This window comes from Zalophus californianus, chromosome 15 (assembly GCF_009762305.2).
Source record: "Zalophus californianus isolate mZalCal1 chromosome 15, mZalCal1.pri.v2, whole genome shotgun sequence".
In the NCBI taxonomy this organism is placed as follows: domain Eukaryota; kingdom Metazoa; phylum Chordata; class Mammalia; order Carnivora; family Otariidae; genus Zalophus; species Zalophus californianus.
In genome coordinates this window covers 20210880-20237133 of record NC_045609.1, presented here as the reverse complement: position 1 = coordinate 20237133, position 26254 = coordinate 20210880, and the positions used below count along the sequence as shown (strand labels likewise).

The window sequence follows — 26254 nt, the reverse complement described above, 5'->3', positions numbered from 1 at the left end:
ACATGTTTTTATTTTTGCTTCAGTTTCCCTTGCCTTTGCTGTCAGATGCAAAAAACCATCACCAAGACCAGTGTCGAGTTGCTTACTGCCTCTTTTATTCTAGGAGTTTTATGATTTGGGGAATTATGTTCAAATCTTTATTTTGAGTTAATTTTGTATATGATGTAAGAATGTAGTCAGGTTTCATTCTCTTGCATATGGACATCCAGTTTTTCTGACACCATTTATCAGAGACTGTCCTTTCCCCACTGTATATACTTGCCTCTTTTGTTGTAGATTAATTGACCATATATGCATGTGTTTATTTCTGGGCTTTCTATTCTGCTCTAGTGATCTATGTTTCTCTTTTTGTGCCAATACCCTGCTGTTTTGATTCCTATAGCTTTGCAGCATAGTTTGAAATCAGGGAGCATGATATCTCTGGCTTTGTTCTTTCTCAACCTTGTTTTGACTATTCAGGGTCTTTTGTGGTTCCATTAAAATTTTAGTATTATTTGCTAAAGTTCTTTGAAAAATGCTGTTGGAATTTTGATAAGGATTGCATTGATTCTGTAGATTTCTTTGAGTAAGATGAACATTTTAACAACTTTAATATTTCTGATCTATGAGCACAGTATTTTTCATTTATTTGTGTCCTCTTCAATGTCTTTCCTCAGTGTCATAGTTTTCAGAGTACAAGTCTTCCATCTCATTGGTAAAATTTATGTTTAGGTAATTTGTTTTTTTTGATATAGTTGAAAATGGAGTTGTTTTCTTAATTTCTCTGTCTGATAGTTTATTATGAGTGTATAGAAGTGGAACAGATTTCTGTATATTTTGTATACTACAAATTTACTCAATTCATTTATTAGGGTTTTTTTAAAGATTTTATTTATTTATCTGAGACAGAGAGAGAATGAGCAGGGGATAGGGGCAGAGGAAGAGGGAGAAGCAGATTCCTCACTGAGCAGGGAGCCTGACACGGGGGTCAATCCCAGGACCGTAGGATCGTGACCCAAGCAGAAGGCAGATGCTTTTTTATAAAAGATTTTATTTATTTGAGAGAGAGAGTGCAGAGCGAGAGAGAGAGAGAGCATGGGCAGGTGTGGGGGAGGAGCAGAAGCAGGCTCCCCACTGAGCAGGGAGCCTGATGCAGGGCTTGATGCCAGGGTCCTGACCTCAGCCAAAGGCTGATGCCTAACCAACCAAGCCACCTAGACTCCCCATGAAACAGATGTTTAATGACTGAGCCACCCAGGCGCTCCTCATTGACTAGTTCTAACAGTGTTTTTGTGGAGTCTTTAGGATTTTCTATGTATAGTATTAGGTCATCTGCAAATAGTGAAAGTTTTACTTCTTCCTTACCAGTTTGAATTCAATTAATTTCTTCTCCATGTCTAATGCTGCAACTAAGACTTCCTATACTATTGTTATTTGATAAAATTGGCAAAGGTGGACATCCTTGTCTTGTTCCTGATCGTAGGGAAGAAGTTTTCAGTTTTTCACCATTGAGTATGTACTTAGCTGTGGATTGGTCATATACGGTTTTTATTTTGTTGTGATATATTCCGTCTATAACCACTTTGTTGAGTTTTCATCACAAATGATTTTGAATTTAGTCAAATGCTTTTTCTTCATCTATTGAAATGATCATATGATATTTATTCTTTATTTTGTTAATGTGATATATCCCATTGATAAATTTACATATACTGAACGATCCTTGCATTCCTAGAATAAATTCCAATTAATCATGGTATATTATACTTTTAATAATATTACTGAATTAGAAAAATAATATTGTTGAATTCGGTTTGTTAATATTTTGTTGAGGATTTTTTGCATCTATGTTCATCAGGGATTTTGGTCTGTAACTTTCCTTTTTTGTAGTGTCTTTGGTTTTGGTATGAAGGTAATGTTGGCATTGTAGAGTGAATTTGGAAGCACTATTTGCTTTTTTTTTCCCCCTTAAAATTTTTTTATTCTTATGTTAATCACCATACATTACAGCATTAGTTTTTGATGTAGTGTTCCATGATTCATTGTTTGTGCATAACACCCAGTGCTCCATGCAGAACGTGCCCTCTTTAATACCCATCACAGGCTAACCCATCCTCCCACCTCCCTCCCCTCTAGAACCCTCAGTTTGTTTTTCAGAGTCCATCGTCTCTCAAGGTTCATCTCCCCCTCCAATTTCCCCACCTTCATTCTTCCCCTCCTGCTATCTTCTTCTTCTTTATTCTTAACATATATTGCATTGTTTGTTTCAGAGGTATAGATCTGTGATTCAATGGTCTTACACAATTCACAGCACTCACCATAGCCCATACCTTCCCCAATACATATCACCCAGCCACCCCATCTCTCCCACCCCACCCCCACTCCAGCAACCCTTAGTTTGTTTCCTGAGATTAAGAATTCCTCATATCAATGAAGTCATATGATACATGTCTTTCTCTGATTGACTTATTTCACTCAGATGCATAACACCCTCCAGATCCATCCACGTTGATGCAAATGGCAAGATCTCATTCCCTTTGATGGCTGCATAATATTCCATTGTGTATATATACCACTCTTCTTTATCCACTCATCTGTCGATGGACATCTTGGCTCTTTCCACAGGTTGGCTATTGTGGACATTGCTGCTATAAACATCGGGGTGCACGTACGCCTTCAGAACCCTACATTTGTATCTTTGGGGTAAATACCCAGTAGTACAATTGCTGGATCGTGTGGTAGCTCTATTTTCAAATTTTTGAGGACCCTCTATACTGTTTTCCAGAGTGGCTGCACCAGCTTGCATCCCCACCAACAGTGTAGGAGGGTTGACCTTCCTCTGCATCCCCGCCAACATCTGTCCTTTCCTGACTTGTTAATTTTAGCCATTCTGACTGGTGTGAGGTGGTATCTCATTGAGGTTTTGATTTGGATTTCCCTGATGCCGAGCGATGTTGAGCACTTTTTCATGTGTCTGTTGGCCGTTTGGATGTCTTCTCTGGAAAAATGTCTGCTCATGTCTTCTGCCCATTTCTTGATTGGATTATTTGTTCTTTGGGTGTTGAGTTTGAGAAGTTCTTTATAGATCTTGGATACTAGCCCTTTATCTGATATGTCATTTGCAAATATCTATATCCATTCTGTCAATTGTCTTTTGGTTTTGTTGACTGTTTCTTTTGCTGTGCAAAAGCTTTTTATCTTGATGAAGTCCCAATAGTTCATTTTTGCCCTTGCTTCCCTTGCTTTTCGCAATGTTTCTAGGAAGAAGTTGCTGCAGCTGAGGTTGAAGAGGTTGCTGCCTGTGTTCTCCTTGAGGATTTTGATGGACTCCTGTCTCACGTTTAGGTCTTTCAACCATGTTGAGTCTATTTTTGTGTGTGGTGTAAGGAAATGGTCCAGTTTCATTCTTCTGCATGTGGCTGTCCAATTTCCCAACACCATTTGAAGAGAATGTCTTTTTTCCATTGGACATTCTATCCTGCTTTGTCGAAGATTAGTTGACCATAGTGTTGAGGGTCCATTTCTGGGCTATTCTGTTCCATTGAACTATGTGTCTGTTTTTGTGCCAGTACCCTACTGTCTTGATTATGACAGCTTTGTAATAGAGCTGGACGTCCGGAATTCTGATGCCGCCAGCTTTGCTTTTCTTTTTCAACATTCCTCTGGCTATTCGGGGTCTTTTCTGGTTCCATACAAATTTTCAGATTATTCAATTTCTTTGAAAAAACTGGATGGTATTTTGATGGGGATTGCATTGAATGTGTAGATTGCTCTAGGTAGCATGGATATCTTCACAATATTTGTTCTTCCAATCCACGAGCATGGAACATTTTTCCATTTCTTTGTGTCTTCCTCAATAATTTTCATGAGTATTTTATAGTTTTCTGAGTACAGATACTTTGCCTCTTTGGACAGATTTATTCCTAGGTATCTCATGGTTTTGGCTGCAATTGTAAATGGGATCAACTCCTTAATTTCTCTCTCTTCTGTCTTATTGTTGGTATATAGGAATGCCACTGATTTCTGTGCATTGATTTTATATCCTGCCACTTTACTGAATTCCTGTGAGTTCTAGCAGTTTTGGGGTGAAGTCTTTTAGGTTTTCCACATAAAGTATCATATCATCTGCAAACAGTGAGAGTTTGTCTTCTTCTTTGCTGATTTGGATGCCTCTGATTTCTTTTGGTTGTCTGATTGATGTGGCTAGGACTTCTAATACTATGTTGAATACCAGTGGTGTTAGTGGACACTGCTGCCACATTCCTGAACTCAGGGGGAAAGTTCTCAGTTTTTCCCCATTGAGAATGATATTTGCTGTAGGTTTTTCAGAGATGGCTTTTATGATATTGAGGTATGTACCCTCTATCCCTATACTCCGAAGAGTTTTGATCAAGAAAGGATGCTGTACTTTGTCAAATGCTTTTTCTGCATCTATTGAGAGGATCATATGATTCTTGTTCTTTCTTTTGTTAATGTATTGTATCACGTTGATTGATTTGCGGATGTTGAACCAACCTTGCAGCCCAGGGATAAATCCCACTTGGTCATGGTGAATAATCCTTTTAATGTACTGTTGGATCCTATTGGCTAGTATTTTGGTGAGAATTTTTGCATCAATTTTCATCAAGGATATTGGTCTGTAATTCTCCTTTTTGGGGGGTTCTTTGTCTGGTTTGGGGATCAAGGTAATGGTGGCCTCATAAAATGAGTTTGGAAGTTTTCCTTCCATTTCTATTTTTTGGAACAGTTTCAGCAGAATAGGTATTAATTCTTCTTTAAATGTTTGGTGGAATTCCCCTGGGAAGCCATCTGGCCCTGGGCTTTTGTTTTTGGTTTATTTTTGATGACTGCTTCAATTTCCTTCGTGGTTATAGGTCTGTTCAGGTTTTCTGTTTCTTCCTGGTTCAGGTTTGGTAGTTGATACATCTCTAGGAATGCATCCATTTCTTCCAGGTTATCTAATTTGCTGGCATAGAGTTGCTCATAATATGTTCTTATAATTGCTTGTATTTCTTTGGTGTTGGTTGTGATCCCTCCTCATTCTTTTGTGATTTTGTTGATTTGGGTCATTTCTCTTTTCTTTTTGACAAGTCTGGCCAGGGGTTTATCAATCTTGTTAATTCTTTCAAGGAACCAGCTCCTAGTTTCGTTGATCTGTTCTACTGTTCTTTTGGTTTCTATTTCATTGATTTCTGCTATGATTATTATTTCTCTTCTCCTGCTGGGTGTAGGGTTTATTTGCTGTTTTTTCTCTAGCTCCTTTAGGCGTAGGGTTAGGTTGTGTATTTGAGACCTTTCTTGTTTCTTGAGAAAGGCTTGTATTGCTATATAGTTTCCTCTCAGGACTACCTTTGCTGCATCCCAAAGATTTTGAACACTTGTGTTTTCATTTTCATTGGTTTCCATGAATTTTTTTAATTCTTTGATTTCCTGGTTGACCCATTCATTCTTTAGTAGGATGCTCTTTAGCCCCCATGTATTTGAATTCTTTCTGACTCTCCTCTTGTGATTGAGTTCTAGTTTCAAAGCATTGTGGTCTGAAAATATGCAGGGAATGATCCCAATTTTTGGTACGGGTTGAGACCTGATTTCTGACCTAGGATGTAATCTATTCTGAAGAATGTTCCATGGGCACTAGAAAAGAATGTGTATTCCATTGCTTTGGGTTGGAATGTTCTGAATATGTCTGTGAAGTCCATTTGGTCCAGTGTGTCATTTAAAGTCTTTATTTCCTTGTTGATCCTTTGCTTAGATGATCTGTCCATTTCAGTAAAGGGGGTGTTAAAGTCCCCTACTATTATTGTATTGTTGTCAATGTGTTTCTTTGCTTTTCTTATTAATTGCCTTATATAATTGGCTGCTCCCATGTTCGGGGCATAGATATTTACAATCGTTAGATCTTCTTGTTGGATAGACCCTTTAAGTAGGATATAGTGTCCTTCTTCATCTCTTATTACAGTCTTTGCTTTAAAATCTAATTTGTCTCATATAAGGATTGCCACCCCAGCTTTCTTTTGGTGTCCATTAGCATGGTAAATGGTTTTCCACCCCCTCACTTTCAATCTGGGGGTGTTTTTGGGTCTGAAATGAGTCTCTTGCAGACAGCATATCGATGGGTCTTGTTTTTTAATCCAGTCTGTTAGCTTGTGTCTTTTGATTGGGGCATTTAGCCCATTTACATTCAGGTTAACTTTTGAAAGTTATGAATTTAGTGCCACTGTATTGCCTGTAAGGTGGCTCTTACCGTATATTGTCTGTGTTCCTTTCTGGTCTATGCTGCTTTTAGGCTCTCTTTTTGCTTCGAGGACCCCTTTCAATATTTCTTGGAGGGCTGGTTTCGTGTTTGCAAATTCCTTTAATTTTTGTTTGTCCTGGAAGATTTTTATCTCTCCTTTTATTTTCAATGACAGCCTAGCTGGGTATAGTATTCTTGGCTGCATATTTTTCTCGTTTATTGCTCTGAAGATATCATGCCTGTCCTTTCTGGCCTGCCAGGACACTGTGGATAAGTCTGTTGCCAATCTAATGTTTCTACCATTATAGGTTACATATCTCTTCTCCTGAGCTGCTTTCAGGATTTTCTCTTTGTCTCTGAGACTCGTAAGTTTTACTATTAGATGTCGAGGTGTTGACCTATTTTTATTGATTTTGAGAGGGGTTCTCTCTGCCTCCTGGATTTTGATGCCTGTTTCCTTCCTCACATTAGGGAAGTTCTCTGCTATAATTTGCTCCAATATACCTTCTGCCCCTCTCTTTCTTTCTTCTTCTTCTGGGATCCCAATTATTCTTATGTTGTTTCATCTTATCGTATCGCTTATCTCTTGAATTCTGCCCTCGTGATCCAGTAGTTGTTGATCTCTTTTTTTCTCAGCTTCTTTATTTTCCATCATTTGATCTTCTATATCGTTGATTCTCTCTTCTGCCTCATACATCCTAGTATTTAGTGCCCCCATTTTGATTGCACTTCATTACTAGCGTGTTTGATTTCTACTTGGCTAGATTTTAGTTCTTTTATTTCCCCAGAAAGCGTTTCTCTAATAACTTCCATGCTTTTTTCAAGCCTAGCTAGTATCTTTAAAATCATGATTCTGAACTCTAGGTCTGACATCACACTAATGTCCATATTGAGTAGGTCCCTGGCAGACGGTACTACCTCTTGTTCTTTTTGCTGAGTTGATTTTTTTCATCTTGTCATTTTGTCCAGAGGAAAATAGATGAATGAGAGAACAAAATGCTAACAGGGTAACGTCCCTAGAAAATATACTCTAAACAAATCAGAAAAGACCTGAAACCAGGGGAAAAGAATGGGAATGAAAGAAAAAAGAAAGAGAAAAAAAGAAAAGAAAAAGAAAAAGATAAAAACAAACAAAAACAGAACAAAACAAAATAAAACAGAATATGATCAAATATGATCAGGCTGGTGCATAGATCGGTGCCACACACTGGATTTTGGGTGTATTTTAGTCTGTTAGAAGAAAGTGCCTCCCAAAATTTTAAAGAAAGACTTATATATGTACAAAACAAGGGTTGATATAATGAAAGGATGGAATATGAGTGTAAAGATAAAAAGTATAAAAAAATTTATAAAATTAATTAATAAGACAAGAAGTTGCTTGAAAAAAGAAAGAAGAAAGTTTAAAAAGAAAAAGAAAAGAAAGAAAGAAAAAAAAGGGGGGCAGAGAATGTGATCAGACGGGAGACTAGAACAAAGCCATACAGTAGACATTTAGGGTATATTTTGATCTGTTAGAAGAAACTGTATCTCAAAATTTAAAGAGAGAACAATTTATATATATATATATATATATATATGCCAAAAATAAGGGTAACTACTATGAAGGGATAGAATATGACTCTAAATTGAAAAATAAAAATGTTTTTTTTAAAAAGGGATTGATAAGATGTTTGTTGAAAAAGGCAAAAAAATTTTAAAAAAACGGTTAAAAAAATTAACTTTGAAAGACTAAAGAATCATGGTAAAAAAGCCATGAATTCTATGTGCAGTATTCCCCTAGCGCTGGAGTTCTGCCATTCTCATTGATCAAACTTGGTCTTGCCTGGCTGTTCTTGCTGATCTTCTGGGGGAGGGGCCTATTGCTCTGGTTCCCAAATGTCTTTGCCAGAGGCGGAATTGCCCCGCCCTTGTCCTCCGGGCTAAGTAATCTGCTCGGGTTTGCTTTTGGGAGCTTTTGTTCCCTGCAATCTTTCGGTACCGCTTTGGAGGACGAGAGTGAAAATGGCGGCTTCCCAATCTCCACCCGGAAGGAGCCCAGAACTCGGGGCCCTGCTCCTCAGTGCGCCCCCAGAGAAAAGCAGTCAGTCACTCCCATCTCCCCAGTCTCCGGCCGCACCCCGTGCTCACCCGGCCTGTGACCAAGCATTTCTATCTCTGGCACCTCACCCCGTGCAGTCTCCAAACCCAGCAGATCCCTGCGGTGCGCTCCCATGTTTCTCTTCCCCGGGGAGGAAGGGGAGTCTCCCCGGATCTGCCGCTTGTCGGGTCCCTGCTGGGGGAGCAGTGGCCCGAGTGGGCCGCAGATCACAATTTATGGCAACCCCGAATTGAGAGCCCGTGCCTCGGCTCGGTCTCTGCAGCCCGCATCCCTGCTCTGATACCTGGGAGCTCTGCCGCACTCAGGCACCCCTGGTCTTCCTGTGCCCCCGAGGATTCCTGAGACCACACTCTCCCACAAGTGTTCCACTCCCTGCTTAGCCACTGGAGCGACGTTCCTCAGCGGAGCCGACTTCTAAATGTTCTGAGTTTGTGTTCCACGGCTCTATCACTTGCCAGAAGTGGCCGCCCGACACCCCCTCCCCCGCCATCTATCCTCCGGAATATGGCCTCCTAGTCACTTCTCCACACGTCCTACCTTCTAGAAAGTGGTCGCTTTTCTGTTGAGAGAGTTGCTGCTATTCTTTTCTTCGATCTCCTTTTGAGTTCGTAGGTGTTCAGAATGGTTTGATCCCTATCCAGCTGAATTCCTGAGACCAGACGAAATCCAGGTCTCCTACTCCTCTGCCATCTTGCTTGGCCCCCCACTCTTTCCTTTTCAATTTTTTTGAATAGTTTGAGAAAAATAGGTATTAACTATAATTTAAATGTTTAGTAGAATGCACCTGTGAAGCTTTCTGGCTCTGGATTTTTATTAGTTTTTTTTTTTAATTACTGATTCCACTTCATTATCAGTAATCAGTCTGTTTAGATTTTCTATTTCTTCCTGATTCAGTCCTGGCATATTGTATGTTTCCAGGGATTTATCCATTCCTTCTAGATTGTCCAGTTTGTTGGTGTATAATTTCTTATAACTGTCACTTATAATCCTTTGTATTTCTGTGTTGTCAGTTTTAACTTCTCCTTTTCATTTCTGATTTTATTTATGACCTTTTTTTCTTGATTAGTTTAGCTAAAGTTTTATCAATTTTGCTTATCTTTTCAAAGAACCAGATCTTAAGTTTATAGATCTTTACTATTTTTTAAGTCTCTATAGCATTTATTTCTACTCTGATCTTTATTATTTCATTCCATCTATGAACTTTGTTTGCTTTTCTTTTTCTAGTTCCTTTAGGTAAAAGCTTAAATTGGGATTTTTCTTGTTTCTGGATGTTCTTGTTCCCTCTTAGAACCACTTTTGCTGTGTCCCATAGATTTTTGAATGTCGTATTTCCATTTTCACTTGTCTCCAGGTATATTTTTTATTTCCTCTTTGATTTATTCATTGACCCATTGGTTGTTTAGTAGCATGTTATTTAGCCTCCATGTCTTTATGGATTTTTCTCCCCAGGTTTTTTCTTGTAGTTGATTTCTAATTTCATACCATTGTGGTCAGAAAAGAAGCTTGATATGATTTCAATCTTCTTAAATTTATCAAGACTTGTTTCATGGTCTAACATGTGATCTATCCTGGAGAATATTCCATGTGGCTTTAAGAAAAATGTGTATTCTGTTGTTTTTGTGTGGAATGTTCTGTGTATATCTATTAAGTCCATCTGGTCTAACATGTTGTTTAAAACTGATATTTCCTTATTGATTTTCTGTCTGGATGATACATCCACTGACGTAAGTAGGGTGTTAATATCCCCTACTATTATTATGTTGCTGTCAATTTCTCCCTTTTGGTATGTTAATATTTACTTTCTATATTTTGGTCTTCCTGTGTTAGGTACATATATATTTATATATGTCATATCTTCTTGTTGTGTTGACCCTTTTATCATTATGTAGTGCACCTCTTTGTTTTTTGTCATAGTCTTTGTTTTAAAGTCTGTTTAGTCTGATAGGAATATAGCTACAATAGCTTCCTTTCATCACTATTTGCATGGAATACTTTCTTCATCTCTTCACTTTTAGTCTGTGTGTGTCAGTACTTCTGAAATGATTCTCTAATAGGCAGTATACAGATGTTTCTTGCTTTTTATCCATTCAGCCACTCTTTGTCTTTTGATTGGCAAATTTAGTCCATTTAAAGTAATTATTGATATGTATGTCTTACTGTTATTTTGTTGTTTTCTGGCTGCTTTTGTAGTTCCTCTGTTTCTTCTTACTTTCTTCTCTTTCTCTCATCCCTTGATGACTTTCTTTAGTGTTATGTTTAGATATTTTTCTCATTTTCTTTTGTGTGTTTATTTTTTTATTTTTATTTATTTTTTTAGAAGATTTTATTTATTTATTTGGCAGAGAGAGAGTGTGCAAGCAGGGGGAGTGGCAGAAGGAGAGGGAGAAGCAGGCTCCCCCCTGAGCAAGGAGCCTAACTCAGGGCTCGATCCCAGAATCCTGGGATCATGACCTGAGCTGAAGGCAGATGCTTAACTGACTGAGCTGCCCAGGTGCCCCCTTTTGTATGTGTAATATAAATTTTTGCTTTGTGGCTTGCAAAGTTCACATATATCATTCTATGTATGTGAGTCAGTTTTAAGTTGATAGTAACTGAAATTTGAATACATTCCAAAACTTTACATTTGTATTCCCCTACCAACATTTTGTTTTTGATGTCACGTTTTACATCTTTTTGATATATCCCTTAACTAATTATTACAGTTTTAGTTAACTTTATTGCTTTTTTCTTTTAACCTCCATAGTACCTTTTTAAGTGATTAATCTACTATTTTTGCTATATATTATATAATATATATATTACCTTTTCCAATGAGGTTTCCTACTTTCATGGTTCTTGTTATTTATTGGTGCTATTACTTTTCAACCTTAAAGAAGTTCCCTTAACATTTTTTTTTTTTAAGATTCACTTATTTTAGAGAGAGAGAGAGCCTGAAAGCGTTTTTTGGGGGAGCAGAAGAGCAGAGGCAAAGGGAGAAAGAGAGAATCTCAATCAGACTTCCTGCTGAGCATGGAGCCCGACACAGAACACAATCTCATAACCCTGAGGTCATGACCTAGCCAAAATCAAGAGTCTGATGCTTAACCAACTGAGCCATCCAGGTGCCACCCCTTAACATTTCTTATAAAGCCAGTTTAGTAGTGAAGAATTCCTTTCACTTTTGCTTATCTGGAAAATTTTATCTTTCCCTCAATTAAGAATGATAATCTTGATGGGTAAAATACTTTTTGTTTGAAGTTTTTTTTTTTTCCCCTTTCAGCACTTTAAGTATGTCATGCCACTCACTTCTGGCCTGCAGAGACTCTACTTAGAAATCTGCTGATAGCCTTATGGGGTTTCCCTTGTACATAACAATTTGTTTTTCTCTTGCTGCTTTTAAGATTCTTTATCTTTAATTTTTGACATTTTAATTATAATATGTCTTGATTGTGGCTCTCTTTGGGTTCATCTTTTTTGGAACTCTTGGGGCTTCCTGGACCTGGATGTAGGTTTTCTTCTCTAGGTTAGGGAAAATTTTAACCATTATTTCTTCATATAAGTTTTCTGCACTTTTCTCTCTCTCTTTTTCTGGGACCCCTAATGCAAATGTTATTCCACTTGATGTTGTCCTATAGGTTCCTTAAGTTATCATTATATTACGATTATGATAATGATTTACATCTTTTTTTTTTTTTTCTGCTCTATCTGCATAAATTCCATTGCTTGGTCTACCTGCTCTCTAATCAGTTCTTCTGCTTCATCCAGGCTGCTGTTGAGCAACTCTGGTGTATTTTTCAGTTCAGTTATTTTATTCTTCAGCTCTGTGACTTCTGTTTGGTATTTTCTTTATATTTTCTGTCTTGTTGATCACCTATTCTCCCAATTTTGTTGAGCACTTTTATAACCATTACTTTGAATTCTTTATCAGGTACATTGCTTATTTCCTTAGCATTAAGGTATTTTTCTGAGGTTTTGTCTTTTTCTTTCATTTGGAACATATTTCTCTGTTTTCTCATTTTTGTTTGACTCTCTGTTTTTGTTTTTATGTATTACATGAAACAGTCAACTCTCTTTGTCTTGAAGGAATGGCCTTGTGTAGGTGGTAAATCTTCTCATTCAATCTTGCTCTTAGTTGTTTTTGAACGTTTGTGGTTGTCTAAACTATGATTTATTCTTGATATACCCCTATGGCTGAGGGTATGCCAAGACCTGTCACTGTTCCAAAGGGCAGAATCTCATTTAGCACCTAGTTTTAGGGTAATTGGAAGCCAGACCCTCAGGCAGCAGGTTTAAAGTATGGAAATATATACAGTCCTGGAGGCTACAAATTGAAATTCGTGCTGGCCTCTAGACCAGGAGATCAGGAAATATCCCCTGGGTGGCAGTTGCAAAACTCTGGGTGCCAGATGAGTGTATAAACATTTCTGGGAGATCTCACTGAGCTATAGTGAGTCCAGGAGAGTACAACAATAGTGTCTCCCTGTTTACATTCCTTGGGAGCACCTCCATATCCTCTAGATGTGTGGGAAACCTGAAGTCTGTCCTTCAGGCTGAAGCTCCAGCTAAGTAAATAGTCCTTTTCACAGGTAGACTGGGGTTGTGTTTCAGTCTGCTGTGTGTGCAGTGCGTTTGGCAGGGGAGGGTGGCCTACCAAAAATTGTCTTTCTGATTGTTGCATTCCTGTGGATCTCAGGAATGCCAGCTCCCTTGGCCACCAGGGCCAGGCAGGAACGGGTCATCTTTGTGTGGATTATATAAACCCACTGGCTTTAGCTAAGCAGCTGGAGAGTGTAGTGGGAGGGGCTTCCTGGCTGGTTACAGAAAGGCAGTGGGAAAATATTTTGACTGCACAAATCTATGTGCTTCAGGAATGTAGCAGGAGAGTGCCTTGTCTGTGCATACATGCCAGCTTTAGGCTAGGAGCAGGAGAATGCCATGACCACTCATAGTCACCAGCCTGAGCCAGAAAGTTGTGGGAATATCACAACCACTTGTGTTTGCAGACTTTAGCTAGGGAGTGGGAAAATACCACAACCATGCTCCCCTGCCCCAGCCAGGGAGCAGAGTGCTGCAAAGGCCCACTCTTTCATGCTTTAGCCAAGCAACAAGATAGTGCCATGACCTCTCACCCCTGCCTATCTTAGCAAGCAGCAGGGGAATTCTGTGTCTGAACTTGCCCATTCATGTTAGCAGGGTAGGTGAAGAGTGCAAAAATGGCATCCACCAACACTTTGGTATCCAGAGAGATGATCAGTTTCTCCCTGCCCCTCCAGCAGATGCTTTTAGACTAACAAATCTCCTTCAAATATAATCTAAGATCTTTATGAACTGCTGTTTTTTTACTGGGTCTCTGGGCAAGTGAGACTACACATGATCCCTTTAAAAGGCAATCTCAGTTTCCTATAGAGCTTTGGGTGCCTTAGACAACAACCCCATTGGTTTTCTAAGTCAGATGTTTTTGGGGCTTGTTTCTTTGGTATAGATCCCAGGAGTTGGGAGGCCTGATGTGGGATACCAACCCCTTGTGCCTCTGGGAGAAGCACCAGACAGCTGATATCATCCCTCTTTTGTGTCACCAAACCAGGGGTGGGGTTTTTGGTGACATTGCATCTCTGCCTCTCCTATGTATTTAAATGTGGTCTTTTCATCCTTTGTTGGAGAGAAATAGTTCATCTAATTTTCGGTTCTCTTTCAGAAGGAAATGAGCCATAGATTTGGTGTGTCTGTGAGAAGAGTTGAGTTCAGAATTTTCCTATGCTGACATCTTATGGAAGGCATCTTTTGTCTTTTTGAAGATGGACATTTTAACAGACATGAAGTGACATCTCATTGTAGTTTTGATTTGCATTTCCCTAATGATTAGAGATGTTGAGCATCTTGTATACCTGTTGGCCATTTATATATCTTTTTTAGAAAAAGTATTCAGATCTTTTGTTCTATTTTATTTGGATTCTTTGATGGTAGTGGTGGTCTTTGCTATTGAGGCATACGAGTTCTTAATATATATTGAATGTTAACCTCTTATCAGGTATATAGTTTGCAAATATTTTTCCCATCCTGTAGGTTTCTTTTCACTTTGCTTTTGCTGTGCAGAAACTTTTTAGTTCAATGTAGTCCCACTTGTTCATTTTTGGTTTTGTTGCTGTGCTGTGCTGACACTTAAAGGTGTCATATCCCAAAAAATCATTGCCAAGACCCATGCCGACAAACTTTTTTCCTATGATTCCTTCTGGGAGTTTCATGGTCTTAGGTCGTATATTTAAGTCTATAGTCCATTTTGAGTTAATTTTTGTGAGTGGTATAACATAAGGGTCTAGTTTCATTCTTTTACTGTGAATAACAAGTTTTTTAAAGCACTATTTATTAAACAGAATGTCTATTTTCCACTGGGTTTTTTTGGTTTCCTTATAAATATTAGTGGACCGTATATGGTTAGGTTTATTTCTGGGCTCTCAGTTCTGTTCCACTGATCTATATTTATGTTTTTATCCAGGACCATACTGTTTTGATTACTATTGCTTTTTTGGTATAGCTTGAAATCAGAAAGTGTGATGCTTCTCACTGTATTCTGTTTTCTCAGAACTGCTTTGGCTTTTTGGGTTTTTTTTGTTATTCCATTTAAATTTTTGGATTTTTTTTCTACTTCTGTAAATAATGCCATTGGAATCTTGATAAGGATTTAATTGGATCTATAGATGTCTTTTGTTAGTATTGACATTTAACAATATTAATTCTTCTAACCCATGAACACAGGATACCTTTCTACTTATTTGTGTCTTTGACTTCATCAGTGCTCTGTAGTTTTCAGAGTAGAGAGTTTTACCTCCTTGGTTGTTTACTCCTATGTACTTTATTGCTTTTGATACTATTGTAAATAAGATAATGTTATTTCTTTTTCTGATAATTTGTTGCATGCATATAGAAACACTACTGGTATTTGTATATGAAATTTGTATCCTGCAATTTTACTGAATTCATTGATCAGATCTAAGTTTTGGGTGAAGTCTTTAGGATTTTCTAAGTATAAAATCATTTCATCTATAAATAGAGACAATTTTATTTCTTCCTTTCCAGTACTGATACTTTTTATTTCTTTTTTCTTGCCTGATTGCTTTGACAAAGACTTCTAGTTGTTGAATAGGAGTGGTGCAAGTAGGCACTCTAGTCTTGTTCCTGATCCTAAAGGAAAAGCTTTCAACCTTTCACCATTGGGTTTGATGCTAGTATGATGCTATGATAAATGACCTTTATTATTTAGAAGTATGTTCCTTTTACATGTAATTTGTTGAATTTCTACCATCAATCAATGTTGAATTTTGTCAAATGCTATTTCTATATCTATTGAAATGATTATATGGGTTTTTCCTTCATTCAATTAATGTGATGTATCATACTGATTGATTTGCATATTTTGAACTATCCTTGAATCCCAGGTATAAATCACACTTGATCATGGTGACTGAACCTTTAATTATGCTGCTGAATTGACTTTGCTAGTATTTTATTGAAAAATTTTGCATATACATTCATTAGAATGTTGGCCTGAATTTTTCTTTTGGGGAGTTTCCTTTTTGGCTTTGGTATCATGTAGTGCTGACCTTGTAAAATCAGTCTGGTAGTGTTCCCTCCTCTTTGATTTTTGGAACAGCTTGAGAAGGATAAAGATTGGCACTAATTCTTTAAATATTTGGTAAAATTCACCAGTGAAGCTGTTGATCCTGGGCTTTTCTTCATTGGGAGATTTCTTATTATTCCTTACTGGTAATCAGTCTATTCTAATTTTCTATTTCTTCTTGATTCAGTCTTGGTAGTTTATATATTTTTAAGAAATTTTCCATTTTTTCTAGATTGTCCAATTTGCTGGGGTATAGTTGTTCATAACGGCCTCTTATGATTCTTTTTATTTCTGTAGTGTCAGTTGTAATATCTCCTTTTTCATTTATCATTTTGTTGATTTGGACCTCTTTTTTCCTGCTTAGTCAAGCTAAAGGTTTGTCAATTTATCTATCTTTTCAAAGAACTCTTAATCAATCTTCCCTATTTTTTCCCTGTTTTCTATTTCTTTTATCTTTCCTCTAACTTTTAATATTTCCTTCCTTCTGCTAACTATGGGCTCAATTTGTTCTTCACTTTCTAGTTCCTTAAAGCTTAGAATTAGGTTTTTTATTTAGGATCTTTCTTGCTTCTTAATGTAGGCGTTTATTACTATTATCTTCTGAGAATTGCTTTTGCTGCATACTGTAAATTTTGTATATTGTGTTTCCATTTTCATTTGTCTCAAGATATTATTTCCCTTTTAATTTCTTCTTTGATTCATTCGTTGTTCGAGATGAAGTTAATTTACACGAATTCATTAATTTTCCAGTTTTTCTTTTTGATTTTATTGTAATCAGAGAAGATACTTAGTATGATTTCATTTTTCTTGAATTTGCTAAGACTCGTTTTGTGCCTTGACATATGGTCTATTCTAAGAAAAGTTTCCATGTGTGTTTGAGAAGAATGTATGTTCTCCTGTCATTGGATAGAATGTTCTGGATATATCTGTTAGGTCCTTTTGGTCAATACTGTTGTTCAAATCCACAGTTTCCTTACTGATTTTCTGTCTGATCTATCCATTATTGAGAGTGGGGTATTAAAGTCCCCAACTATTACTGTATTGCTATTTCTCTTTTTAGCTCTGTTAGTTTTTGCTTTATATATTTAGGTGCATAAACATTCACAATTGTTTTATGTTCATGTGGATTGACCCCCTACATCATTATATAATGACCTTCTTTGCCTCTTTTTTGCATTTTTATTTATTTTTTTAAAGACTTATTTATTTGACAGAGAGAGAGCACAAGCAGGTGGAGTGGCACGTAGAGGGAGAGGGAGAAGCAGGCTCCCTGCTGAGCAGAGAGCCCACTGTGGGGCTCAATCCAAGGACCCTGGGATCATGACCTTAGCTGAAGGCAGACACTTAACCAACTGAGCCACCCAGGTGCCCCCCTTTTTAGAATTTTTAAGTCTATTTTTTTCTGATATAAATGTAGGTTTTGTTTATCATTTGCTTGAATTATTTTTTTTCTTTCCCTTCACTCTCAGACTATATGTGTATTTAAGGTTAAAGTGAGTCTCTTGGAGGCAGCATATCCTGGATTTTCTTTTTTTATCCACTCAGCATTCTATGTCTTTTGACTGGAAAATTTAATCCACTGACATTTAATGAAGTATTCATAAGTAAGGACTTATTGCCATTTTGTTCATTGTTTTCTGGTTGTTTTATTGTTTGTTTTTTCATTGTTCTTTGTTTCTTACCCTGCTGTCTTTTTGTGTGTGTGTTTGATATTGTATGGTATCAGTATCCTTTGACTCTTTTTATCATGATCTTTTGTGTAATTACTACAGGTTTATCCTGTGCATAAAATCTTAAAATTTTAACACCCTTTTTAAAACTAACAACTTTGATAGAATTCCTTAGCACTTTTATTTATTTTTACACTTTTACTTCTGTCCTCACATTTTACATGATTGATGTTACAACTCACATATTTTTATATTGTGCAACTTAACAAATTTTTGTAGTTATTATTTTTACTTTTGTTTTATAACTACTAAACTGGTTAGTGAATTATGAACCACTGTTATCATAGTACAGAATTGATTACTGTAGTACACAATCTAACTTTGATAGCATATCTATCATTGGCACTGTATATTTACACTGCCTTATGATGTTTTTAGGATGCTAATTAGCATCCTTTTATTTCTACTCAAAGACCTCCCTTTAGCAGGACTAGTGGTAATGAATTCCTACAGCTTTTATTTGTTCAGGAAAGTTTTTATCCCTCCATTTCTGAAGGACAGCTTACCTAGTATTTTTGGTTGACAATTTTTTTGTTTTGTTTTAATTTCAACATTTGAATATATCCTCCTATTCTTGTCCAGCCTATTAAGTTTCTGTTAAGAAATCTGCCCATTTTCTTATGGGGTTCCCCTGTATATAACTTCTCTTTTTTCTCTTGCTTCTTTTAAAATTCTTTGTTTTTGACTTGTGACAGTGTAATTATAATGTCTCAGTTCAACCTGTTTGGAGTCTTTGGGGCCTCCTGGATTTGGATGTCTAATTCTCTCCCCTCCTTGGAAAAACTCCAGCTATTATTTCTTCACATATACTTTCTGTTCCTTTCTCGTTTTCTCCACCTTCTGGAATTCCCATGTGTTTTTATTGTTATTGTGTTAATATTGTTTTTATTGTGTTCCTAGGTTCTGTAAGCTTTCTTCACTCTTTTTTATTCTTTATGTTGCTCTGACTTGATAATTTCAAATGTCCTATCTTCCAGGTCTCTGATGATTTCTTCTGCATAGTTGAGTCTTCCTTTTTTTTTGTTTTTTTTTTTGTTTTTTGTTTTTTGAGTTTTCCTTTCAGTCTCTTTATTAAATTCTTCAGTTATTGTATTTTCCAGCTCCAAGGTTCGTTTCTTATAGTTACTATTTCTTTGTTGAACATCTTATTTTGTTCATGTATTATTTTCCTAATTTTGTTTAACTGTGTTCTAGTTTTTTAACTTAAGAGGATTATTCTGAATTCTTTGCCTGACAGTTCATTGATTTCCATTTCCCTATGTTTCCATTTCCTTCAGTTATTAGTTTCAGCTTTCAGTTTCATTTGGTAGTGTCATAGTTACCTGATTTTTGTGATCCTTACTTTGGTATCTAAGTTGTCTCCTCTTTCAGACTTCACAGGTTCTTTGCAGAGACAGTACTTCACCAGTCAGCTAAGTTTGGGCTTCTGGACATGTCTGCTGGGGTAACATTCTTGGACAATGGGGCCTGCCATCAGGGTCTATCTGGGGGCAAGGTAACTGAGCTCTGTCAGTGCTGGGGTGGTGTGACACTGGCTGAAAACAGCTGAATAGTACTGCTGACTTCGTTCCCTGCCCAAATGAAACTGTGGGATGGGCTCCACAGTTGCCTTTGTTCCTGGTCAGGCTTACCTAATAGTGAGAACTGGGTGCTATACTCAGCAACAGGTGGGGCTATGAAAAGAACTGCCCTTCCCTGGCAGGGCAGCAGGACGGGACCCACAGCCTGAATGGCTTGTTGTTTGGGCACCTGAATCAGGCAAGAGTATACAGTGAATATCCTGGTTAGTGAGGTCACTGATTTTGCTCTACAGATGGAGAGTGCCATGGGATATGCTTTCTGTTCAAGTGCCACTGTAAGCAGGGCTGGGGAGGGGATATAAAACTTCCCATGAATTCTGATAAGGTTCCCTGGTCAGATAGGTTGAAGGCTGTATTCAAGAGTAACTGGGGCTAGGGCGTCTGGGTAGCTCAGTCAGTTAAGCATCTGCCTTCGGCTCAGGTCATGATTCCAGGGTCCTGGGACTGAGCCCCCCAAACAGCCTCTCTGCTCAGTGGGGAGCCTGCTTCTCCTTCTCCCTCTGCCTGCCTCTCTCCCTACTTGTGTTCTCTCTGTGTCAAATAAATACATAAAATCTTAAAAAAAAATAATTGTGGCTATGAATTTGTTTCCCTTTTCTGGGCACAGCAGAAGCAGCTCCAAAACCACTAAGGTTCTGTTTGTGGTATTGATGCAAGCCAACCTATTCCCCAAGTTCCCTGGCCAAACAGGGCTCCTCTTCTCTGGAGGCAATCAGTTCTTCCCTCTCACCTCAGTTTGCATGTTACTGGGTTACACAGCAACTTCCAGGTATCCTGTCAGCCCTGTCATATGGCGGGGAGACTATGTTCCACAGAAGATGGGCGGGGGGTATGACACAGCTCTCCTGGCTGTGTGTGGGAAGACTAAGACTCCAGGGCTGGCAAAACTCTATTTGAAAACCCAAATCTCATAGGTCTGTACACTGCTGTGGTGTGAATGCACTTGGTCAGATTGCATCACCTATTTGGTTCTGTGGATTTACACAAAGTCACTGGTTGGAACTATTGCTTGGGCCTACAGGTAGAAATGTGGTCTGCCAAAACTTGAGTGTTGGTTGTTGGAAGCCCCTCTCCCGTTCTCCATCTTAATCAGATTCCCATGATCCCCATGGAGTGAGATCAGAGTAGGTGCTCCTACAAAGCAACCCACTACCTCAGGGGGCTGGATGTCACCCCTGGGGTCCTCTTTTTCCGGTAGAGGAACTATAGACTTAGGCAAGAGCTTCCAGAGGGGAACTACCGGCTTTTGGCATGGTACTGCACTGGGCTGGGGGAGGGGCAATGCCATCAGTGTGTAGCTACTTCTCATACTCTTCCAATCCAGTCTGTCTTGGTCTCTGTGGCATGAGAGGCACTTCAGCCTCACCCCCATGTTCTAGGGCTTTCTTAGTGGTGCCCTGTCCATGAATAGTTGTTAGTTGTTCTTGGGGCGGGGGAGAAGCAAAGTCAGGAACAACTTAAGTCACCATCTAGCATTACTCTCTATTACTACATTCTCAGAGTATCCTCAGTGGTCGCAAACTCATGTTCTCTCAAGGTAAACCTGAGTTCTAAATATTGCAAAGTCACTTGGAGTCAAATCTAAGAAATTATGGGTCATATCGTGTAACTATAAAGCTGTGGATCATAACCCTTTTGGCCACATTCCTTTTGAGAATCTGATTAAACCTATGAAACCTAGAAAACAAAAGGTAGATGAAAGAAATACTGCATTTGAGAGCACAGGCCCATTTCTATGAGATGGGAACTTTCAACAGTTTTGTCAAAAACTGGGGTTTCTAGACAGCACAGGAGTTCCCAGTGCTATGAACACATGGAAGCCTGTGTTGAAGGGTGGTCCAGTCCATCCTCCAGTCCCTCATCAGCTCCATTGTTTTTCATTTTTCTTAAAGATTATTTTTTAGAGAGAGCGAGTGAGAACGGGGGAGGGGAAGAGGGATTGAGAAACCTAAGCAGAATCCACACTCCACTCAGCGCAGAGCCCAATGTGGGGCTCCATCCCATGACCCTGAGACCATGACCTGAGCTGAAACCAAGAGTCGGGCACTTAACTGACTATGCCACCCAGGTGTCCCATACAGTTTTCCATTTCTAATGTAATAGTGAGGGCAAGGGTTTATTTTCCATTCACTGATGCTCCTAGAACAGGGCCTGGTACTTACCAGGCCCTATGTACTTACAGAAAAATGAGCAAATGAATAACTTAATATTCAGTTTATAGGTAATATTTCAGTTATCTAAAGAACTCTAGTGCTAGAAACATTTTTAAAGAACCACTGGCATAGGTAATTCAAGTGGAGGTATTTCTGGAAGCATAATAAGTGGAAGGTTAGGGTTTCCTTGAGATTTAACAAATCTCAGGATTAGTAATATGATATTAATTCCATTTGAAAATGAGTTCAGACAGAATCTCAGCACAAGGCACAGTGAGCGTGCAGTGTGACAGCACGACGGTCTCTGAAACAGGAACCTGGGTCAAGAAGCCCAGCATAACTTTAGTAAAGAGTTCCTCTGCTGATGGATGAGGTTGTCAAAGTGGTCATACACTTGATTCTTTATAAAAGAAAGAACGAACAAGAATAAAACGTGTAATCTTGCTCTTTTGGTATATACCTATGGGTGGCCAGAGAAACAATGATTGATTACTGGTCCTGAACTCACTGGCTAAAATAAAGGGCCTCAGCTTCTGAATGAAAATGAGGCCAATGCATAACAACAGGAGAGAGAATGCATGCTCAATTCTACTGCAGAGACATCTTCCAATTCTGCTGAAAATGGCAAAAAATAAAAGTTTTCTTAGAAAACAAAGACAGGCATAGGTTTATATAAAAAGATTTTTTTTTCCAAAAAAAAGAGAGAGAGAGAGACACATTTCATCTAGCAAGGGCAATATAAAGGGGTTATATAAATTTATTTTTCATATAACAATTGATTAGTTTAGAAAAAATTCCCATTTTCAATGCTTAATTCCATCTCTCATTTAAAAAAAAAATCACTAAAAGGACAAAAAATCCCCACAAAAATACAATCTGTATCTGTTCTCTATTTACAGATAACCGGTCACTATTAAGGCACAGATTGATTAAAAACTAACATTTATTCAAATAATCCAAATATTTTGTGCATCATACAACACTGACAACACCATATACTGTAGTGTCATATTCCCTTCATTGCATCAAGAGAAAGTGAGAAAAGTAATTTCCAGTGTTTTTATTTATTTTTAGCCACCCTATTTAATCTAGTTTAATTGGGACAGTTTTCTCTTTGGCATAGTATCAAAGCACTGTTCATAAAACCTGTATCACTTAATACTGCAAATTCATTCCATCTTCCTCCTGTTACAACTGCATCGTAGAGAGCTGGGGAAAGAGCTCTAAATGATTGTTGTTGTTGTTGTTTCCTAATTTGGGAAGGTCTTATTAAAGAAATGAAATTTATAGCACTGAGTGGAACAGGAAAAAATCCGAATTCTTACCCTGTGCTGAATGTGTAGCATGATGTGTTCATACAGCCATGTAAGGCAGGGAGCTCCATGTGATGATATGTGTACATGTGACATGCACAAGATGATTCTGTTGTACTTGCAAAAGGAGCAATTTATTTCTCACACCTAAGCACACAAGATTTAGTTTAGGAATGGACATGTCCTCCGTGCTGTCATAACTGATATAATTTTATGACAGGCCCATTATCTATGCCTTCCAGGTTACATTATTTTTTAAAGTGAAATTATTTTTTGTGTGTGCAAAATTTCTCTTCAACTCTTTTTTTACTTTAATGGTAAGACTTAGTCATGGAAAAATGTCTGGCAAATCTTTCTAATCTCACATTTGTATCAAAGTCCCCAACTGTTATGTATGCTTATGTAATGCCTTCTGCTGAGAATGTGCGACAGTGGTTTATGTCCATGTTGAAAGTCTTGGATACTGAACATAAATAAGTCATTACAGTACAGGTAATTCAGAACATTTCCTATGGGAAAGTTTTCCAACAAATTAATACACTTGGAAATAATATTGCCTTGAAGAAAGAGAGGCACTTAGTGATTTTCTTCATGGATTGAAAACCCTTCATAAATCTATAATAAGATGTCTGGGAAGACCTAGGAAACAATTTGCCTGATTTCTTGGACTTTCACAGTATAAGATAGTAACAATGAGTCTAGTCACTTAGAAAATAGTCTTTTTTTTTTTTTTTGTCTTCCTTTGGAACTCAGCTGTTTTTATAAACTGTCATCCTGAAAACTTAAATAAACCCTTTCTGTTCTCAACAAACACAAGTCAACTTCAAGCAGACAGATATGGTTTTTAAAGTCCTGTGACCATATGGAGCACAGCTAGAGTGTACATGGTAAGGATAGTAATCTATTTCTCCTCTCAATGGCAACAGTGCTGTCTTGTCAGATGATTATTTGTCTTTTTTTAAATAAAATGACAATCTAGGGCTCCAGTTATTGAATGCCGTCCATTCTCTACCATAAATCTCTAGTAGATATCAACTTAATCAGTTATGTACTGTATGCTTATAATATCTAAAAATAAAAGTTTGATATAAATAAGTGTCCTTTAGTGGCAGTATACTAAAGAATAGCCCTTTGCCTTCAGACAACCATTAAAATCATTTTAGCAATATAGGCAGCAGCTAAATATGATGACTGCAAAGGGTTAATATTGCAAAGTCCATCTGGTCTTTCTTTGCACCTGTTATGTGAAATAGGTTCATTGCTAATTATTTCTAAGATGTTGACATAAATGAACAGAACTGGTCCAGAACCAAGAGGAGTCATTTACATTTCTCAAAGTCACAATATTCTGCACAAAACTAATAATCCAGTACCATTTTAAATAAAAATTTGATAGAAAAGTATAACTAAATCTGATTTGTACCAATACATCAGGTGACATGAAAATTGACAGAAAGAGAGATAATTTCCACAGGACAAGATATTAGAAAGTGTAAAGTGCTGAAAGACCTCAATAATTATTTTAAAGCAGTACCAGAAAATTCCATTTTGATTATTTTTTAAAAATCCCGAAATCCCTAAACAAAACAAGCAAACAAAAGAACCTCTAAGTTTTCTGGCCTCCCAGATGTCAATTAATCCTTCATTTTAAGTAAAAAATCAGTGCATATGTTATTTAGGTAAGTAAAAACAGGAAATAAAGCCCTACCCTCAAATTGCAAGTTCTGTCCGATTAACGTTAAAAAAAGTCAACCAAATGTGGCATTCTGTATGATGACATAAGATCATCTTCTTTCTTTTCTCCCTTTTTAGCGCAAAGTTCAGGTGTGAATAAGATGCTTTGGTCCTGATACCAGACACCCAGAGTGCTGAGGATGGTGTGCAGTGAAGGCTGTTCACAGATCTCCTGTGTCCAACTTGAAGACTGGCGGGTGCATGCCTGGAGGGTAGGTGTTGCTACCAGCGGCCACTGACACTAGCAATGTGTGAGTGATACTGACGGGGTAGCCTCCCACTTGCTCCGCCTTCCAGGAAAGAGGTGCGTGCACTTGGTGGTTCAAAAAGCTTTCTTCGATTTTTATTTAGTTCTAGAGAGAGAAAGAGAGAATTGTTAGGAGCTCAGTGGTGAAGTTGTCTAATCTACAGGACATGGCAGCAGAGCTCAGAAAATGGTGACATAGGAGGGTTTTGGAGGGAAAGTCAACTCTGGTGGCAAAAGGAAAAGTTTTAGTTGCCGGTCAAGACATTTCTGAAGTGCTAGAAAGTCTGATATTAAATGGAGCATGTGGGTAGTGAGAGAACCAAGGACAGCAAATCGTTTTTATTGCAGTTTGTAGACTACCTGGGAGATATGTCATTCTCAGAACCCTCTGTACTCCTGATATACAAATTAAACAGTTTGAACTATCCCAAATGTCACTGCAGAGGCAAAGGGAGGGGGGGCCATTAAAGCTGGTGAAAGGCATATGAGAGGATGTATTACCAATGACACAGAAAATCATTACAGCTACTGAACTCATCCATGTCAAACACAGTAGTCATGAAATCACTGAAGTCAGACATGAAAAGAAGACCCCACACAGAAACACGAGAATAATGGAGGAGCACGATGAAGTGTTAAGCCACAGCCCGACGGGCTCTCCTGACTCATGATGCGTCTGCTCCTTGAGTCAGAAAGAGTTCTATGAAGAACTGTATCAGCAGGAGTTTCCTTTGGATAAAAAAATCAACTTAGTAAAAATAGCAACAGTTTAGGAAATTATTATAACTGAAAACAACTTATACTTGAATTCAAGTTCTTAGGAAAAAACTAAGATGCTTTAATTTTAAAGAAACCAGAGTACTGAGAAAAACACAACTGACTTTGCCTTTCACCAACTAGAAATTACTAACCAGAAAGGTAAAAAATTAATTGGACCACCTTGTTTATCACTATGCAACCCCCTCCCCCCACCGCATATATTTACAAATCCTCAAACCAAGTGACGTAACTCGTGCTAATGAACTCATACCAGTAAAGAGAATTGTCATACACTGGAAATCAGCGTTCCAATAGCCACCAAACCCAAGTATCAAATAATGGGATATAGTTGATGTGATTAAAGTTGTCTTTTCTTTTCCTTTTTTTTTTTTTTTTAAGGGAGTGGAGCCAGAGATCCCACACATGCATTTGTGCAGTACTCAGAACTTTTTCAACCCCGCACAGGTACAATCCCCTTTCAAATTCTGAAGTTGCACTGCAAGGTATGGCTGCACTAATGCTGGGGCTCAGGGACAAAAGACTCAAGTCGCAGGGTGCCGGCCACAGGTGGCTCAGGACAGCCATAGGGCCAAATGTGCACTTATCTCCCACATTCTGGAAGATAAACCAACACCCTTAATATTTCACCCCACTGCCTTCCAAAATGTAAATGTCTGCCCCAGAGGGGTGATGCAAGAGTGGAGATATCTCTCTTTTGTTCACAGTTAGGTCTTGGAGGGGAACAAAAATAAGTGACTTAGTGGTGCTTATTAAAGATAAGCACTTTTACAATTTGTTTTGTCCTATTTAAGCCTCCTTAAGGAGTAAATGA

General features: G+C 38.0%; 1 protein-coding gene across 3 annotated transcripts in view; it reads right to left on the bottom strand.

Annotated features, from left to right (window-relative positions):
- Positions 1–22085: 22085 nt before the first annotated feature.
- BICC1 (BicC family RNA binding protein 1) overlaps positions 22086–26254 on the bottom strand; it is a 306344-nt gene continuing 302175 nt past the window's right edge. For all 3 annotated transcript variants that reach the window (XM_027596826.2, XM_027596824.2, XM_027596825.2), the window contains one exon: positions 22086–24769. Coding sequence is in view for 2 of the 3 variants with exons in the window: in XM_027596824.2 (XP_027452625.1) it covers positions 24639–24769 (131 nt within the window). In the remaining variant the exon portion in view is untranslated. The remainder of the gene's footprint in view (positions 24770–26254) is intronic.